Raw genomic sequence first — 20838 nt, forward strand, 5'->3', positions numbered from 1 at the left:
GATCGTCACAGGCAAGAAATGAATACTCCGGAAACGATGATATTGCCGGAAACGGAAATATGGATCGTATCGGAAATATGAATATTATCCAAGTCGTAGATGTTGCCGGAAACGGAAACATGGTACGTATCGGAAAATATTATTGGAAATGGAAATATTACCAGAATCGGAAATATTGCCGGAAACGGAAATATTGTCAGAATCGGAAATATTGCCGGAATCGGAAAATAATTCCGGAAACGGAAATATTAAATATTTGTTCGAAACGGAAATTAATTCCGGAATCGGAAATATTAAATATTGTTCGTATCGGAAATAGATTCCGGAAATGGAAATTTAATCGGAAGCGTATCGTACGAATTAGCATCGGACGAGGCCTGCCGGACGAAGGCCCAGCACGAAGCCAGGCCGTCGCCCAGCAAGCACGCACGCCACAAGCCCAGCGCGCGCCAAGGCCACGGATGCGTGGGCCTTGCTGCGTGGGCTGCAGCTCGCACGCATGGGCAGTCCTTGTGGCTGCCGTGTGTGTGTGAGTTTGTGCTCATGCGTGATTCCTGAATCTGCAAGAGTCAGTGTATGATTAAATGTCTATTCCTAATTGGATAAATTAATTAAATAGAATTCATGTAGGATTCTAATTCCAATTAATTCGCATCCTACTAGGATTACGATTCCTTTTCCATAACTCTATAAATAAAGGCCTAGGGGTCATAATTTATATACAAGTTTCAAAGTATTCAAAAGTGAGTTTTTGAGAGAAAATCAAACACACATCTTGCTCAAAAGTGCCGAAATTTTCTAGTACCTTAAGGGCGATTCTAGTTGGTCAATCTTAAGGCGGATCCGGACGTGCTGTGGACTATCTACGGAGGGACGACACTTGGAGTCCTAAAAGACTTGTTCTTGTTCGGTTCGGGCGCAGCTAGGGAGGGCACGCAACAAAGAGTATGCATCTAATTATGCTATATGATTATGTGTAAATAATATGTTTCCTGGGTTAATGGTTGTTTCCGCATGATCTATGTAAATGTCATATGTATCATAACCTAACAGTGGTATCACGAGCCCCTTATTATTTTCATAATCTAAATTGCATGAACATGGTTAAATATTACAAATTTGCAAGAATTAAAAGGGGTGATTAATTTTCGTAATTGTTAATTAATTGCAAATTGCGTTTATTTAATTATATGTACGCAGTTTTTCGGCAGTTTCTTCATTACTCATCCGAATTGAGTGATTTTTGTGTCAATTCCGTATGTAAAAGGCATTCTAAAATTTTGACAAAAATAGAGTTTTTCTGCCGAACCCAGAATTCTCAAATTCGAAGCCTAACTATGACTTTTCGAAGGTTTTAGTTTTTCGGATGCAAAATTTCGTAAATTTAAGATGTTAAATTAAATATTTGCGATTCTTGTTGATAAATCTTGAATTTTTGATTGACCTACTGCATATGTTTAACAAGTTTGAATGCCTAGTCTTGTTAATTATGCAATCTAATTTGTAATTATGATTAATTTGTTGAAAATTAGAATAATTTAGAATTAATTTGATTTTCATAATTAATTGTAATTTAATTAGAAACCTATGATTAAAAACCACCATAAAAATTGTAAATTTACGATAAATTTTAAATTTTTATGACCTAGACTTGAATCCATAACAATCGGAAATCAATTGGATAATAAATTTTCGATTTTTTCGCCCTAAAATTATGAAATTAATAATATTTATTAATTTGTCATTAATTTTAAATATAAATTTTAAATTTTTATGCGATTCGTTCAAATAACTTGCACGCACGAAGCAATGGACGCTTCGTGTTACCCTTAAGGGGTGTTGTATAATGCGGGCATGCGACGACGAGCAAGGGAGCTCGTCGCCCGTGCGGCACGAATGCAATGAGCAAGGGCGTAGTGCACGAGCGCAAGGCAGCAGCCCTGCCTTGTGTCGTGTGCCACGAGCAATGAACGTATGGGCATGGGCGAGGGGCGAGCCAAGGCAGTCGCGTGTGGGCAGCAAGCGAGCTGCGCCACAACGCGCGCTGCCTCGCACAAGTGCGCGCAGCCTCGCGCGCAGCGAGCGCAAGCTCGCGTGCCACGAGCGCTGCGCCCAGCACTGCTCGCGCGCGCAGCGCGCGATGTCGCTCGCCCAGCGAGCGATGTCGCGCCCCAGCGAGCGATGGCTCGCGCGCGCAGCGCGCGATGTCGCTCGCCCAGCGAGCGATGTCGCGCACCAGCGAGCGATGGCTCGCGCGCGCGCAGCGAGCGATCTCGCGCGCCAGCGAGCGATCTCGCGCCCCAGCGAGCGATGGCTCGCGCGCGCAGCGAGCGAGCTTGCGCGCCCCAGCGAGCGATGGCTCGCGCGCACAGCGAGCGAGCCAGCGCGCCCAGCGAGCGATCTCGCGCGCGCGCTGCGAGCGATAGCTCGCGTGCGATGGGCGCTGTGCGGAGGCTTGCGATAGGACAGCAGCAGCTATGCGACGAGCGCATGGGCTGCGCGCACATGGCCAGCAATGGCTGTGTGCGTACGGCCCATGGGCGTGCAACGCGTAGGGTGTTTGCGTAACGATTAGATCGTTTTGAATGTTTAATTTGAAAATTTCAGTTCACGTAATTTTAATTAATTTTAAAATTAATAATTTGAATTAATTTCTTGGATTTTAATTTTGAATATTATAATTATAATAAATGGAATTTATTCTAATTATTTTACTAAAATTAAAATCATGAATTAATTTAAATGCGACTGAAATTAAATTAAATTTTTGGATTCAATTATAAATTTATATGAGCTTTAAATTTTAATTAAATTTGTATGTTTCCGGTTAGACTAGAAATACAATTTTATGTTTAAAATTAGTAAAGCATATGAATTTATTGGTTTGAGTGGGAGCGTTTTTAGTCATAAACTCTTGATTAGGTCTACAAATCCTTAAGGTTAAAACAACTCGATTAGAATTAATAAGGACTGAATAATTGGTAGATTATTGGTGACCTTGATTAATTGCTGCAAATGTTTACGTGATGCATAATGTGTTTTACTAACCAGCTATGTGGGCCATTCATGATAATGAATGGGTGAATGGTATATATTGTATATGTACTGTTTTGCAGGTTATGAAGTGACTAGTATGGCCCAAATAGGATAGAAAATATGGTCTGCGTACCATTAATTTGAATGTAATTGGTCTAAAGTACCAAAGTTATTTTTCAATTCAAATATGGTCTGCGAACCATCAAATAGTTGTAATTAGTTATAGCTTATCCTATTTGAAGAAAATGGTGCCTCCCACGGAGATTTTCAAGACGGACTTTGAAGTCAAAGCTTCAAGATGAAGTCGGGCCATACTAGATCACAAATATCTTATGCATGTTTTAAGTTATTTATTGCTTTAAATATGTCTTAAAATGCATGAGATCAAAAGCTTGATTATGTTGCATGATTAAGGATTTTAGTTCACTTAAAATCTAACCAACATAGTAAGAGCCTTAAGTTCCAAACTTTAAAAAAAATTGAGTTAAAAGGTGCCATGCCAAAATATACACTTGCTTGGATATCCTTTACATCAATCTAGTAATAGTTTTCGCTCAGCGAGGTGTTACTTATTGGTCCTAAAGGGGCAAGGTACACAAATAATTGTGAGTACATGTTAGTTTTGGTGAAACTCAACGATATAAGTAAGGAGTCCTTTTATGTCGTGGCAAATTCGATAGGTTTACCTAATAAGTTCTTAGACGTACCTATCAACCAAGAATAGTTTCTAGACTATTAGCAAAAGGCTTTTGCTTACCTAAGATGTTCTAGGATTAAGTCGACAAACTGTGCTTAGTTCTTCAATGATTTTAGGATCTTGGAATCATTTTATTCACACCTGCCGGAACACATAACTTGAATAAAATGCTTAATAAACATTGAATTATGCATGTATGCCAGAATTTAAGTTTATTAAGAGAAACTGTGAATGGTTATTTATTTGTTTATTCTTTTCAATTGTAGTTTTTAATATGGCAAACAACAATCAAAACATCATCATGGGTTCTGAGCTTATGGTCAAGCTGAACCTGACAAATTTTCTTGAATGGGAAGCTAAGCTAGTTGAGATAGTCAAACTCAATGGACTTGAGTATGTACTATCACATCCCATGCCAAGCTACTATGCCAGAGACATGACCCCTGAGAGATTTTACGCCTGGGATGCGGATCTCAAAAAGGTTATGAGTCTCATGCTGAACAATATCCCTGATGATTGGGCTAGAAGGTTTGTAGCCTATGAACCTTTTACGCTCATCAAGAATCTGAGGGATATCTGTCGTGGAAGTACGGAGGACAGGGACCTGAACGTCCATGAGTTGATTGAATCAATGTCTGGGCTAAAGGTTAGTTCTCCCAACAGGTGTTATAGGATGGAGGTCCAAGAAACACATGTTCAGCTCCTTCGCACTAAACAGAGGGTAGGCGTCCCACTGAGGTTCCATGTGGATCTTATGTGTTCATATTTTGATCGCCTAAGTCTACTAGGAACACCAATAAGCGAAAGGATGGCAGTCTCTGTCTTGCTCAATTCACTACACAGTGGGTTTGGTCGCTTCAAGCAACAATACCTAAGTGAACCAAGAGAAGAAACAGTTGCAGAATTTATTCACCTTGTCAGAAAGGCTGAAATAGTACTGGACTGTGAAGCCAAAGATTTACTCAAGGCTAGAAAGAGACCATTCAAGAAAGGTGGAAAGTCCAAGGGCAATGCTAAATCAAAGCAGGACAAGTCCACATCAAGCTGTCTTTATTGTGATGGAATAGGCCATTACAAAAGAGAATGTCCAAAGCTAAAGGAAGATCAGAAGAATGGAACAGTCGTTCCATCTTCAGGTATTTTCGTTATAGACTGTATACTTGCTAATTCAACTTCTTGGGTATTAGATACAGGTTGTGGCTCACACTTATGTTCCAATCCACAGGGACTAAGAAGAAGTAGAAAGTTAAGCAAGGGAGAAGTCGACCTACGAGTGGGAAATGGAGCACGGATTGCTGCATTAGCTGTAGGAACTTACTATTTGTCGTTGCCCTCCGGGCTAGTTTTGGAACTGGAAGAATGTTTCCATGTTCCAAGTCTTACCAAAAACATCGTTTCAGTTTCTTGCTTAGATGCTAAGGGATTTTCCTTTATAATAAAAGACAATAGTTGTTCGTTTTATTTTAAAGAGATGTTTTATGGATCTGCTAGATTAGTCAATGGACTTTATTTATTAGATCACGACAAACAAGTATATAACATAAATACCAAAAAGGCCAAAAAGGATGATTCAGATCTCACCTATCTGTGGCATTGTCGATTAGGCCATATAAACTTGAAACGCTTAGAAAGACTTCAAAGGGAAGGAATTCTAGAACCATTTGACTTAGAGGATTATGGTAAATGCGAATCATGTTTACTTGGCAAAATGACAAAGCAACCTTTCTCTAAAGTTGGAGAAAGAGCAAATGAACTATTGGGTTTAATCCATACAGATGTATGTGGACCAATGAGTACAAATGCTAGAGGTGGTTTCAGCTACTTTATCACTTTCACTGATGACTTCAGTAGGTATGGTTATGTCTACCTAATGAAGCATAAGTCTGAATCCTTTGACAAATTCAAGGAATTTCAGAGTGAAGTAGAGAATCAATTAGGCAAGAAGATTAAGGCACTGCGGTCTGATAGAGGCGGTGAATATCTGAGCTATGAATTTGATGACCATCTGAAAGAATGTGGAATTCTATCAGAATTGACTCCTCCTGGAACACCACAATGGAACGGTGTGTCAGAACGGAGGAACAGAACCTTACTAGACATGGTCAGGTCAATGATGGGTCAGGCCGAACTTCCATTAGAATTTTGGGGACATGCACTAAATACAGCTGCACTCACTATAAATAGAGCTCCGTCTAAAGCTGTCGAAAAGACTCCATACGAATTATGGTTTGGAAAACCTCCAAATGTGTCTTTTCTTAAGATTTGGGGATGTGAAGTATACGTCAAACGATTAATTTCAGACAAACTTCATCCAAAATCTGACAAATGTATCCTTGTGGGCTATCCAAAGGAAACAAAGGGGTATTACTTCTACAATACATCTGAGAACAAAGTGTTTGTTGCTCGAGATGGTGTCTTTTTGGAGAAGGATCACATTTCCAAAATGACAAGTGGGAGAAAAGTAGACCTCGAAGAAATTCGAGTCGAACAACAAACTCTAGAGAATGCTCAAGATGACATTCAGGATGAAACTCAGAGATCTTTAGAAGAATCTGGTGAGAATCATGGTCAATCTAGAAATGTTACCCCGCGTAGATCGCAAAGATATAGATCTCAACCGGAAAGGTACTTAGGTATTTTGACGAACGAGAGCTATGACGTTCTATTACTTGAAAGTGATGAACCTGCGACTTACAAGCAAGCTATGACGAGCCCTAGCTCCAAGCAATGGCAAGAAGCCATGCAATCTGAATTAGACTCCATGTCTGAAAACCAAGTATGGGATTTGGTCGATTTGCCAGATGGCTACCAAGCCATTGGAAGCAAATGGGTTTTCAAACTGAAAAAGGACAAGGATGGGAAACTTGAAGTTTTCAAAGCTAGATTGGTTGCAAAAGGTTACAGGCAAGTCCACGGTGTGGATTACGATGAAACCTTTTCACCAGTTGCAATGCTAAAGTCTATTCGAATAATGTTAGCAATCGCTGCATATTACGATTACGAAATATGGCAGATGGATGTCAAAACTGCTTTCTTAAACGGCGTTTTAACAGAAACTGTGTTTATGACACAGCCTGAAGGTTTTGAGGATCCAAAGAATGCTAAAAAGGTATGCAAGCTAAAGAAATCAATCTACGGATTGAAGCAGGCATCCAGGAGCTGGAATATACGTTTTGATGAAGCGGTCAGTGACTTTGGTTTCATCAAGAACGCAGACGAATCTTGTGTATACAAGAAGGTCAGTGGGAGCAAAATTTCTTTCCTAGTATTATATGTCGACGACATATTGCTTATCGGAAATGACATTCCTATGTTGAACTCTGTCAAGATTTGGCTTGGGAAATGTTTTTCGATGAAGGATCTAGGAGAAGCACAGTACATATTGGGCATCAAGATTTACAGAGATAGATCTAAAAAGATGATTGGACTTAGTCAAAGCACTTATATCAATAAGGTGCTTGATAGGTTCAAGATGGCAGACTCCAAGCGAGGCTACCTACCCATGTCTCATGGAATGACTCTAAGCAAGACTCAGTGCCCAAAAACACTTGATGAGCGTAGACGAATGAGTGGGATTCCATATGCATCGTTGATTGGTTCAATAATGTATGCTATGATATGTACACGCCCGGATGTTGCGTACGCACTCAGTGCTACGAGCAGATACCAGTCAGACCCAGGAGAGGCGCATTGGACTGCTGCCAAGAACATTCTGAAGTACCTGAAAAGGCACAAAGATGACTTCCTGGTCTATGGTGGAGATGATGAATTAATTGTTAAAGGCTATACGGACGCAAGTTTCCAAACCGACAAAGATGATTTCAGATCACAGTCTGGGTTTGTCTTCTGCCTCAACGGAGGAGCAGTAAGCTGGAAAAGTGCTAAGCAAAGCACCATTGCGGACTCTACAACTGAAGCGGAGTACATTGCTGCACATGAAGCAGCAAAGGAAGCTATATGGCTAAGGAAGTTCATAGGAGAACTTGGTGTAGTCCCCTCCATTAAAGGACCAATAGCCCTGTATTGTGATAATAACGGAGCTATTGCACAGGCAAAAGAGCCTAGACACCACCAGAGAGTCAAGCATGTACTTCGTAGATTTCACCTTCTACGAGAGTTCGTTGAAAGAAAAGAAGTCGAGATAAGCAAAATTGGAACTGATGACAACATATCAGATCCATTAACTAAACCTCTGCCGCAAGCGAAGCACAACTCGCACACTGCAGCTATGGGAATCAAGCATATTGGAGAATGGCTTTGATGTCTCTGTTTAATGTTTTAAAGTTTTAGAGTTTAAATCTTTGTAAAACATTATTGGTTAATCATTCACAATAAATGAAAGAAATTCATTTTTCCATTTAATTTGTGGTTTATTAAATGATGAGTCCCTTCAACTTGACGATATATTCAAGATAGACTGTCAGGACCAGTCCTGTGACTAAGAAATGTCTATCAAGTGAACTTGAATGTCAAAGGTTGAAAATGGTCCCTAATCGGAGTTTTCTATAAAATTGGACGCATAGAAAACGTTAGACGATTAGAATGCAAGATGACTAGTAGTTCTGTTTCTTGAACTATGTGGACATGGCAATGTCATAATCATTTGCATAGATACTTACTTTGGGAAGACTAGTATCGGACAAGACCTATGAAACTTTACTGTAAGAGATGAAAGTCTGTCATAAGTAAATTTCATTAAATTATTAGACACTAAATCCTCAATACCTGAGTGATTTGAGATTACTTGTTTGAGAACTGGTTGCTTTGACGTTGACCAACCGTCGCACCGTAAAAGGAGGCTATAAAGGCAACGCTCAGGTAATCACCTATCAAACGAAGTCTAATCTCAAGATCGCAAGATTGGGATTGTCCTCCCATAAATCGGGATGAGATGCTTAAAAGTTGTACAAGGCCACTCGGAGAGCTAGAAACTGTGAAATGCATGGCCGTGCTCGGATGAATCATAGGCTATGATTATCTGTTTATTTGATCAGTTGAACTCTGAAACCGAGGAACACCTCTGGACATAATAAGGATGACAACTCTTACCTTATGTTCAAGAGCAAGCATCGAGCGACAAAGGAATTAGGAAATGCACACTTGTCCCTAAGGACAAGTGGGAGACTGAAGGAAATAATGCCCTTGGTCCAAGTATGCATTCTATGTTAAGTCTAATAAATGCGGTTCAGTATTAATTAACAAGTTAATAATTCAGTGAGATCAAGTGAGCTGAATGCCTAGCTAGAGGCCGCTTCAGTTCAAGTGGAATTAATGATATTAATCCACAGCTTACTCTTGACTGAACCCGTAGGGTCACACAAATAGTACGTAAACGGATCAAGTATTTAATGGCATTAAATACTCCATCTATGAATATTCGGAACCGACGGATCTTGGTTTCAGTGGGAGCTAAGATCGTCACAGGCAAGAAATGAATACTCCGGAAACGATGATATTGCCGGAAACGGAAATATGGATCGTATCGGAAATATGAATATTATCCAAGTCGTAGATGTTGCCGGAAACGGAAACATGGTACGTATCGGAAAATATTATTGGAAATGGAAATATTACCAGAATCGGAAATATTGCCGGAAACGGAAATATTGTCAGAATCGGAAATATTGCCGGAATCGGAAAATAATTCCGGAAACGGAAATATTAAATATTTGTTCGAAACGGAAATTAATTCCGGAATCGGAAATATTAAATATTGTTCGTATCGGAAATAGATTCCGGAAATGGAAATTTAATCGGAAGCGTATCGTACGAATTAGCATCGGACGAGGCCTGCCGGACGAAGGCCCAGCACGAAGCCAGGCCGTCGCCCAGCAAGCACGCACGCCACAAGCCCAGCGCGCGCCAAGGCCACGGATGCGTGGGCCTTGCTGCGTGGGCTGCAGCTCGCACGCATGGGCAGTCCTTGTGGCTGCCGTGTGTGTGTGAGTTTGTGCTCATGCGTGATTCCTGAATCTGCAAGAGTCAGTGTATGATTAAATGTCTATTCCTAATTGGATAAATTAATTAAATAGAATTCATGTAGGATTCTAATTCCAATTAATTCGCATCCTACTAGGATTACGATTCCTTTTCCATAACTCTATAAATAAAGGCCTAGGGGTCATAATTTATATACAAGTTTCAAAGTATTCAAAAGTGAGTTTTTGAGAGAAAATCAAACACACATCTTGCTCAAAAGTGCCGAAATTTTCTAGTACCTTAAGGGCGATTCTAGTTGGTCAATCTTAAGGCGGATCCGGACGTGCTGTGGACTATCTACGGAGGGACGACACTTGGAGTCCTAAAAGACTTGTTCTTGTTCGGTTCGGGCGCAGCTAGGGAGGGCACGCAACAAAGAGTATGCATCTAATTATGCTATATGATTATGTGTAAATAATATGTTTCCTGGGTTAATGGTTGTTTCCGCATGATCTATGTAAATGTCATATGTATCATAACCTAACAATAGTCTGCAACTTGGATTTGGGGTTGTTGTTGGTAGGTACGTTCGCGCTTGTGGATGGATGGTGGCTACTATTCTGACTGCACGGTGGAGGAGCAAATGGTGCATAGAAATTGTAAGCACCTATATCATATGTCATCTAATCAACAACAACAAAACAATAAAACAATTAGTTTGGACACGATTCCATAAAACAGAAAATCCAAAACAAAAGAAAGGGTAACATTGTTTACCTGGTTCACCCTTGCTGCCTTCTTCTTCCTTTGTGCAACAACATAAGGATCATTGGATGCAGGCCTACCACCCTTTTGTACAGGTTCAGGTTCCTTGACAACCGGAGGCTTCTTACACTTGACTTTATTGTGTCCAGGCTGACCACAGTTAGAACACTTGTTCTGTCTCTTCCCCCTTTTCACAAACATCTCTTCCTCCACCTCACCAGCTTCTTTTTTCCTCTTTTTAAGTTTTGGTCTTCCAGGCATTTTGCTTATGATCGGTGCCCCTGGTTGTACAAGGGAAGATTTTTCCCAGTGTTTTACACCAGGCATTGGCCTTATGTAAGGTGAATAAGCTTGTAGGTATCTTTCCGGCCTTAATCTTCTCTTAACAATACAAGCAAATGCATGTGGGCATGGTATTCCTGTTAATGCTCAATGAAAGCATGTACAAGTCTTATCGTGTAAGTTAACCACAAACCTATCCTCTGTGGTTTCCACCTCCCACTCATCTAATCGAGATGGACATGCTATACACTTAGTGGATGCCTCACGAACCCATTCCAACACCTTCCCAACAAATGGCATAAACCTACCTTCATAACTCTGTATTCCCTCCCATTTTTCAGTGTTCCTCTTCATTACATACCTTCTATTCCATTCTAGGCAAGTAATAATAGGTTTGTCCCTAGCATCTTTTAACACAGCATTGAATGTCTCACAAATATTATTAAGAAGCATGTTAGACTTGGATGTAGTATTGAAGGCATGTCTAGACCAGTGTTGTGGTGGAATTGCATTCAAATATTTGTGTGCATCCTCTGACAGAAATCATATACATTCTAGTTCAGTGTTAAATGCAAACTACAATCAGATGAAAATAATGCATTAGATCAAATTTACATACAACGTCATAATAACAATGATTCAATAATGATGAAAATTTATATATATACCTTAGTACTAGCCCTTGCAGCTTTCCAGAAATGTTCTTTATATGTCGTGCCACTGAACTTGAGCTTGAAATTAGCCCAAATGTGCCTCACACAAAATCTAACTTCAGCTTTTGGTGCAACCTCATCTATGGCTTCCAACAGCCCCTTAATTGCATCGCCAATCAATCATAAGAATATGAAACTTATAAAACAAGTGCATATAAAACTGAAAGTGTACAGAAATGAATAAGATTTAATACCTTCTGTCGGTCTGACATTAAAGTTAGGCCTTCACCATTCAAATGGGCAACATCTTTCATCAACTGCCCTAAGAACCATATCCAACTATCCGAATTCTCAACCTCCACTACTCCCCATGCCACTGGAAATATGTTATTATTCCCATCCTTACTAACAACAACTAGAATCATTCCAGGGAAAGCACCCTTTAGATGACAACCATCAACCCTGATTAAAGGCCTACATCCTCTTTTAAATCCAACTTTCATGGCCTCTAAACACAGTGTACTGTTATTCTAGCTCTCCCATTGTGAAGATAGTAGTAGTCATAATGGTTTTCTATAGAGTGGTACCTAATGGCTTTCCTTAGTACATACACATTTGGAAATTTTAAACCCCTAGTGAGCTGAATGTTTCTTTTAAAATCAGTTTCAGGGTTAAATTTGGGGATGCAATCAATCTCATCATCTGACCCCTGTAGGCTTCTTAGTTCTTCAGAATCATAGTCAACCTCTGCCACATTACCTATATCCACACCGTCTTCTTTTCGCTGCTCACACCCAGCTCCGTTGTGCTCACCACCACTTTCTTTGTTCTCATATCTTGTTTTCTGCTGGACACCACTATTATTGCCCATACCTCCTAAACTAACCTTAATCTGCTCCAAAAAATCAACACCCTTGGGCTCCACAAATATCTCATCCTCCTCTTGTTGTTTCTTATCTTCTTCCCCTTGCTCAAATTGAACTTCTAAATCACTGTATTCAGAATCAGAAGACCATTCCCCAGCATCACTCCAGTCCTCACCATCAACAACACCATCAATAACTTTACCACTTTCCCCCTTACTCTTTCTCTGACCTTTAACCTTACCCTTGTTGTGAACTTTACCCCTCCCTTTTTTCTTTAACTCCTTTAATTTTCCTAGTGAAATTGATTTTCTTCTAGGTGTTTCACATTCAATAGAGGTAAGATTAGGCTTTGATGGAGCTTTAGGGTTGGTCTTCGGTAGCACAACACGTGTAATGAGGTTATCGGTAGCCCATATTGTGACCCTATCATTGATGTCTCTACTATTAATCAACCCATCCATATCTGTTGGGCAATCAATTATTTCCCTCCCGCTCGACAAATTTAACCCAAACCTCTTATACCAAATACTAAAATCTGGAGCAATTTTTCCAGTCAACACCTTCATTGCAGTAATCACATGACCCCTCACACTATCAACATTCAATTCAGTCAACCAAACACATTTTTTCAGGTAGTTTATCCCCCCAACATAATCAGTTCTTCCTTTGTCAAAAATAAACTTCCCACCAATCCATATGTTCATGTCTATATACCTGGGCGGCATCCTGAAATTATAAAAAAAAAAAGTTTAGTAAGTGTGCATTTTATTAGTTATTACTTATAATTAGCATTATTAGTTATCACTGGTTCTTTAACAATTAAACTAAGAAAAGTGATTTAAGAATTAGAAGATAAATCATTTTTCATTTTGTTCACATAATTAGTAATTTAGTATTGAACATTCACTTTGGTTTGACTTTTATTCTAATTCAATTTACATGATATTGTGGAGAACTCCAAAATAAAGGAATTGAACTACTAAGCCACTTACGAAGCAAGCTGACATTCATGATTAAAAAAATCTTAAGAGCTTGTAATTAATTCTTAAATAAGAACGTAGTACTACTTTTCCATTTCATTAACAATGCCATAAACTATTAAACAATCAATTGTAGCAACCAAAGTGATTCATCCAATAGTTCATTAATCACTGGTATAGGAAACTTATTCTTCACAGTTCTATTATTTAGTTCCCTATAATCCACACACAATCTCCATGTACCATCTTTTTTACCAACCAAAACTACTGGGGAGGCAAAGGGTGAAGCACTATTCTGTATTATACCCCTATCCAGCATTTCTTGCACCAACTGTTCAATGACATCTCTTTGCTTTAGAGGGTACCTGTAAGGTCTAATGTTGACAGGGTTAGCATCTGGAAGCAAAGGTATGGCATGGTCAAACACCCCTCTCAAAGGTGGCAATTCTGAAGGTTCTTCAAATACCATTTGGTAATTGAGTTGAAGTTCTTACAGTTCTGCAGGAACCTCCACCGAAGGAATAGGAGTTTCTGAATGCAAATCAGCTTGATTCTGAACCTGTATCAGACATAAGTGAGCAGCTGTGGCAAACAATTTGGAAGAAGGTTCTCCCTCAACCACTTTTAATCTCTTGCTTGGTATTCCCTTCAGCATAACCTGTTTGTTCTGAAAGCAAAACTCCATCTGTAAATGCAAAAAATCCCAAGATATAGGACCAAGCAAACTCAGCCATTGTATTCCCAACACCATGTCACAACTACCCAGGGGAATAAGCAATACATCTGCTTCAAATATAATGTCCTGTATAGTCCAAGTGAAATTCTTACATATGTGCTGACAAGCGAAATGGTTGCCATCTGCAACAGTAATGGCTTGAGGTGGTATTGTTTCTAGTGTGCAACCCAACTTCTGAGCTATGTTGAGGTCCACAAAGTTGTGTGTACTTCCAGAATCTATCAATATCTGCACAGGTTTGCCTTTCACCATTCCTCTCACCCTCATTGTGCTAAAACCCTGACTGCCAGATAAAGCACTCATAGAAATCTGTGGTTCACTCACCTCTTTATCCCCTAGATCCAACTCATCACTATCACTGAGTTCTTCAATAATATCACCTGGAATCTCTACAGTAAATAACTATGGTTCCCTAAATTGGCACTTGTGATTCCTGTCATATGGAGCATCACAGTAGTAACACAATCCCTTGGCAATCTTCTCTTGCCTGACATCAGCTGGTATGTATTTGAAGTTTTTTGTTCTTTGTTGTGGGTATTTGGTCAAGGATAAGGTGGTATTTGGTTTAATTTGTGGTGTAGGTAAGAGTGGTGGTTTGCTGTTGGTTAGGAGTGGTACAGACTGCAATGGCTTTGGGCTATAAAATGGTTGTTTGTAGGTTGTTTTTGTAGCTACCAGATTCTCCTCCTGTAACCTAGCCAAATCAATGGCTTCAGAAATGGAATCAGGTTTAAAGGCTTTAACAAAAGGTTTAACAGCTGCTTTAAGTCCACCAACAAAGCTTTCCAACAAGTAAGTTTCAGGCAAGATATGGTTATTCATCATCATGATTGACCTCAAATTCTCAAATTCATCCACATAATCCTCTAATAAACCAGTTTGCTGCAATTTATTAAAATTTTCAACCACATTTTGTGCTGAACTATCCCTGAATCTAGCATACAAATCGGCCACAAAATCATTCCAATCAACTATTATGCTTTTTCTAACTGACAAATAATTCATCACCCAACTCTCAGCCTTATCTGTCATGTTGAGAGAGGCAAGATCCACCTTCTGCTCCTCAGGGATTTTACATAATGAGAAGTACTTGCAGCATTTTTTCACCCAAATTCTAGGGTTGGTGCCATCAAATTTAGGAAAAGTAAGCTTGGGATTCATACCTAGTGTTCTGGTAGGTTGAGATTTTGGAGTTGAGAATGAAGTATCTTCATTGCTAGTTGCTGAATCCTTAAGAGTCTGCATAAACTTCATCATCTCTTCGAACTTTTGCTCCATTTTTTTGTTCTGATCTTCGAGTTTGGAGTTCTGCTCCTCCAACCTCTTTTCTAAATTTTTGAATTGATCCTCCATAGCTGCCTTTCTTCTGGTAGCAGCAGGAGCCAGTTCTAGCTTCAATCAACTGCAGGGAGAGAGTTTTTAGCAGCGATTGGCTCTGATACCAATGATAAGGGATCTCGAATAGCTCTCCTTTAATGGAAACCAACAACAGAATCTAAGAGAGGAATGTGACCCAGAGATAAGAAGAAGAAGAAGAAGAAGAGAATTCAGATAAAAGAAGAGAGAGAGAGAGAGAGAGAGAGAGAGAGAGAGAGAGAGAGAGAGAGAGAGAGAGAGTTTGGGAAGATTTGTATTGTATTATGATGCTAATACAATGTACCCGAATTAGTTTATAAGCTGCCAAAACAACTAACTAACTCTCTAACAAATCCCCTATTTTTAAGCAACTTATTCTTCAAGCTAGCTAACAACTTTAACTAACTTTCCCGCCAAAACTTCCAATGATCACATTTGATCATTTGGATTTAAAACTGAAAATTAAAGAGAATAAAGACTTCTCCTATAACACAAAGCATATTTTTTAATTAGGGTTTATCGATTAAAAAATTGGGGCTTTTCACATTGATCCAATTTTACTTTGTCACAAACTGGGTACACAAATTTCAAAGCAATTACAAGCTAAAATACAGTATTTACCTTACGTGAGGACCATGACCTTTACTTTCTTGTTTAATTGCATAAAGCAGATTCCCTTTGTCATCCATAACTCCTTTGTGTCCTTTTCTTGACCCAACCAACTGTACTTGACGCAGAATTGATTGAAGGAGTGAACGATACTAGTGTGCGTAACAGAGAAGGTTGGAGACAAATTCTTGTTGGTGGTCCAGGGGTTCTTTAGAAAAAGAATGGAGGGGCTAAAATTGTGTAATGAATGAACATAGGAGAGAGAGAAGATGGTGGTTGTGAATTGAATTATTTAGGGATATTTAGGTCATCCAGTGTTCTTTTTTGGGAGGGAAACTGAGAGTGTTGGGCCCCTTAAACGGAGCATTGACGGATTCCGTGAATTGGTAGTGTTGGTATACGTTTTTAAAAAGTTTAGGTAGTTTTTTTTTAAAATAAACTTATTAGGTAGTTTTTCACAAAAATTGTAAAACTTTAGGTAGTTTTTCACAAAAACCCCTTGATTAAATCTATTCTAATATTTAATAGCATGAAAGTTGGAGTGCCACGTGACCCCCTCTTGTAATTTCAAGATTTAATTACATTAAAAAAAAAAATTGGTTAACATTGAAAATGAAACGCCAAACTCTATAAGTACACAATATCAACTCTCTCCTCCAACCGTCAACTCTCTCCCCAAACCTTCAACTCTTAAAAGTTAATAAACCCAATTACATCAACCAATTCAGAGCACCAATTATTTCTAATCTCAAAAACTATCTCAAATCTCAAATTATGAGTTTAATTTCAAAAAAAATGAATTCTCTGGAACCCAATTTCATCGACTTCATCTACTCATCCTCAACATGGAGGTCGCTTGGAATCATCAACTCTGAAGGTCGCTGGGAATTCTCATAGTAATTTAAGATTTGGTATGTATAATTTATGTGGAGGATGTTGAAATTTTCGTGGAGGATGTCAAATTTTTGTGAAATTTCAATGGGAAGATTTTGCGAAGGCTATGATGTATTGAAATTTTATATTCGTACAAGTGGTCTTTCTGATGGTGCAAGATTACTCATGGAATCGGAGAATATGGTATGTAATTTTGGGTAACATTTGTTTACCTTTTTTATTTTTGCTTTTTTCCTAATTTTTTTCTAATTGGCGACGCTTCAATTCGATTATTTTTTTTAATACAAAGATAACTGCTTCTAAACATTCGAAAAATAAGATTAAATATTACAAACACAATATATCATCAAAAATCCGTTTTAATACAAACTTCACTCCATTGTTACCGCTTAATAACGTAAGTTATTCCATTGTATCACTTACATTGGCAAAAGAATTACTCAATTTTATTATTATTCAGAGAATCATAATTCTAATGTCTGTTAGTCATGTTTGTTGCCTCCTAATTTGATAATTTCAATGTTTTTCTTGCACAGAAATTCATTATTGTACCATTGATCAAAGTGGACTTCCTACCATTTCCGATTATATTTAGTTAAGCATATTGATCCTACTTGGTTATTTTTGTAAATTGATTGATTGAAACATTATTATTATGCTGTATAATTGGTTAAGATTTTAATATACAAGGAGATATAAAGCCTTCAAATATATCACTAGATGACATTTTTGTGTTCAAATTTGGTGATTTTGGTATATGTTGTGTAATTTCACATTGTAAAACCACACTGGAGAACTAAGGCCAAGGTTTGAAATATATTCTTTAAGGATTGTATTCTAAAGGAAAATAATGAGGGATTTTATTTAATGAATAAGTTATTAATTAAATAAAATCCCTATAGTATCTTTCTATTAATAAATACGGAGTACTATATTTATGTGAAGGTGAAATGAAGGAAATTTTATTAAATTGCATCACTTATCATATTTGGCAAGCTCGAAACAATTATTTGTAGTAATCTGTCGTGATTTGGCTTCTGTCATGATGAAACGAGTCAAATCTGAAATGTGTAATAGAATGCAGGCTTATAACTTATAAGTGTTGTTTATTCTGCTTCATGTTTGCAGTAGCAAATCTGGTCAGGGATGTAGCTGAAGCACCATGGTTTTGCTACTGCAGTAGGCTTCTGGGTTGTGTCTTCTATCGTGGTTGCAGTGAAACTGCAGTCTGTTATTGATACTTGGAATTTGGTTGTTTCTACTTTGAATGACATAGTTGATAGTTAATACCATGTATCCAATATATGTTACTCGCCTCCATTTATGCAAGCTATCTCAAATTAAGTGTTTGTTAGCAAATGGGGAGGAAGCTTCGCACAGAGAGTGGCATCAGAAAGACTTGTGATCATACTCCCTCCGTCCCTTAATACTCGCACCGGTTTGACCGGTGCGGAGTTTAAGACATTTGACTTGACTTATTAATTTAATGGGTGTTAGTTGATAGTGGAGTATTTTTTTAATATAGTTAGTGGGAAATGTGTAAGAGGTGGGGAGTGATAAGTAGGGGTGTGAATTTTTAAATGATTTTTTGTAGGGAATAGGGGTGTAGGTGGGGTTAGTAAGTAAGTGTGAGAAATAATATAATATTAGTATAAATTTCCATTTATAGAAGCGTTGCAACTATTAAGGGACGGCCCGAAAAGAAAAGCGGTGCGAGTATTAAGGGACGGAGGGAGTAGTTGATACAATGATCATGTGACTTATGATATTTTTTTAAAGACCAGGCAAGGTTTTTTCTTAGACCAATATGATAGTTCAGCTTTTCTTCTGATTTTTTTTGAAAGATTGAGTATCGCTTCATCAGTTCATACCAGATATACCATGCTTATAATTTGAAAATGCATATACAATACTACTTTATTCATAAACTTTATTGATGTTTTCCATATTTGTGTACGTAATTTGTTTATATTTTTCTGATTTAAGTGAAAGAGAAAAAGGCGATCACTTTTGACGCCACCTCAGGAGTTGGCATATATAATAGAGATTTTGATATTGTTGAGACTGGTGATTGGCTTGAAAATTATTGCTATTTGCTAAACCTCCTATTAAATTGATTATGCTACTATATTAATAAATATTTACGATAAAAATATATTACTGGTAACTAATACAAATATCTCTTGGTACATGTAACTATCAGTTGTGATCATCAAGTGGAACGCAGAAGTCAAGGATCTCAAAAAGGCGTAAGAAAATATTAATAAATTCAAAGTCTACAAAGTTGCTAAACCATTTATTAATTAATTATTTTTTAATTACAGTTTAGGAGAAATTAGTCCTCAAGTTACACAATTTCACATACCACAGCTAGAAAGTAAAATGTAGACAATGACCAAAAATCACAAAATCATAGACGAACTCCAATAATTTTTTTGGAACCAAAAGATAACCAGGTAATAGGCTCGTAGGTGTGGAATGCAGGACATCAACAATACAAGGATAAATTGTTTTTTTCCTTATATTAAGTGTTGTAAGCACATTGGAAAAAATATTACTTTTTAGATTGTAAATAGTCTGTTTGATTTTATCTACTTCCTCTATTTCGGAAATATCGCATCATGGTTGACTTTTATTTCTCTGACCATTACTTTGACTCTTAATATCTCAAATCATTTGCAAGTAAAAAGTATGAAAAATAATATGTAGAAAATATATATCGATACGAATCTAACATGACCTCACATGACTGAAATTTTCTAACGTACGAATCACAAAAATTGGTCAAAGTCGTAATGTGAATAGTAAAATGGTGCGATATTTCCCGGACAGATAAAGTATTAGTTTAGGGATAACTTTAAAATAATGTAATTCTAAAACTTTAATTATGTATTGTACAAAGTATTTAACTCCGACGTAACTATTAGACATAATAAAGACTCCTATGTAAATAATATGAATTACAAATTATTATTCAATAAAATAAAAAAATTCAAAACAATACAATCTTTTTCTTTAAGTTTATTTTTCCTAATTTACTTCACCCACGTCAAATACACCACCTTTTTGTGATACATTTTGTGAAACATTCAACAATTCGAAAGGTTCATTTTTATATTTTTGGTTGTTCAAGCTATAAAATATTAGGGAGTTTCGTGCATCGCACGGGCTTAAAGCTAGTTATGTTTAAAATGCAGAGGTTATACTATGCTTACTTAATTAGTGAAATATGGGTTTGATAATTAGTATTCCATTGAAATTATAATTGAAATTAATTAATTAGTACCAATTTGATGAATAAACTAATAATTTCAATAAAAATTCAGTAGGGATATTATCATTTACATTGTGGCCCCTAGTATCATCATTATTACTTTATTAGGCCACTTCACAAAAATGGAAGAGAAGGAGAAGAGATAGAAAGTGAAAGAGAAGGAGAATAAATTAATTACGATTCTTTTTTTTTATTTTTACAAAAGTATTAATCATAAAATTAAATTGCAGGAAAATGAAGAAAAAAAAATCGGAGAAAACAATATTAAGAGCGTGTGAGTCACGCGTTTAGGTTTTCTAAATTCCGATCGATTTTGTGACTTATTCGTCGCCGTTGTGATTTAAATTTATCAAATTGTCGCCTGAGATACTTTTTTTTTTTTTTTTTACCAATTTATCGCTTAACGTCCACTTTTTTTTTTTTTTACCAATTTGGTTACTAATCGTGCAGAAGGTGCCGGGTAATTCTATACTAAGGATATATAGGGAAAGAGATAATATAATACTCCTAGCCAAGTCATGGAAATGATGTTTTTTTCCTACTCCACCCATACACGAACACCGAGGTCTACTTGATAATCTAGGAGCTATTGCGCACTAGTACAAAGCATTCTCATAGGACCGTGGTATGGTTTAAAGAATCAAAAGGTCTTGTGCGCACAAGGTGTACAATAAATTTATTGTACACCAAGATAACTTTAACCATTTTTTTTGTAACTTTAACCTAGTTTTGATTAACTTTTATATTAGTAAAAAGAAATTAATAGACAAA

General features: G+C 37.5%; 2 protein-coding genes across 3 annotated transcripts; one reads left to right on the forward strand and one right to left on the reverse strand.

Moving 5' to 3' along the window:
• Window positions 1-10185: 10185 nt before the first annotated feature.
• LOC130467215 (uncharacterized) lies at window positions 10186-11855 on the reverse strand. The gene is made up of 5 exons (XM_056835653.1): window positions 11607-11855; window positions 11368-11511; window positions 11008-11230; window positions 10430-10836; window positions 10186-10335 (listed from the first exon to the last, which is right to left on the reverse strand). Exons 1-5 carry the CDS (start codon window positions 11853-11855, stop codon window positions 10186-10188), a joined length of 1173 nt encoding a protein of 390 aa, XP_056691631.1.
• A 4564-nt stretch (window positions 11856-16419) lies between these two features.
• Window positions 16420-18593, forward strand: LOC110798500 (uncharacterized). 2 transcript variants are annotated; one of them, XM_022003679.2, is made up of 3 exons: window positions 16496-16976; window positions 17330-17387; window positions 17922-18593. In XM_022003679.2, exons 1-3 carry the CDS (start codon window positions 16824-16826, stop codon window positions 18029-18031), a joined length of 321 nt encoding a protein of 106 aa, XP_021859371.1. In that variant the 5' UTR covers window positions 16496-16823; the 3' UTR covers window positions 18032-18593. The 2 variants fall into 2 exon arrangements, 1 of the variants encoding a protein (XP_021859371.1); XR_002536085.2 differs by lacking the exon at window positions 17330-17387 and having other exon boundaries at window positions 16420-16976.
• The last annotated feature ends 2245 nt before the right edge of the window (window positions 18594-20838 follow it).

Source organism: Spinacia oleracea, chromosome 2 (assembly GCF_020520425.1).
Source record: "Spinacia oleracea cultivar Varoflay chromosome 2, BTI_SOV_V1, whole genome shotgun sequence".
Lineage (NCBI taxonomy): Eukaryota > Viridiplantae > Streptophyta > Magnoliopsida > Caryophyllales > Amaranthaceae > Spinacia > Spinacia oleracea.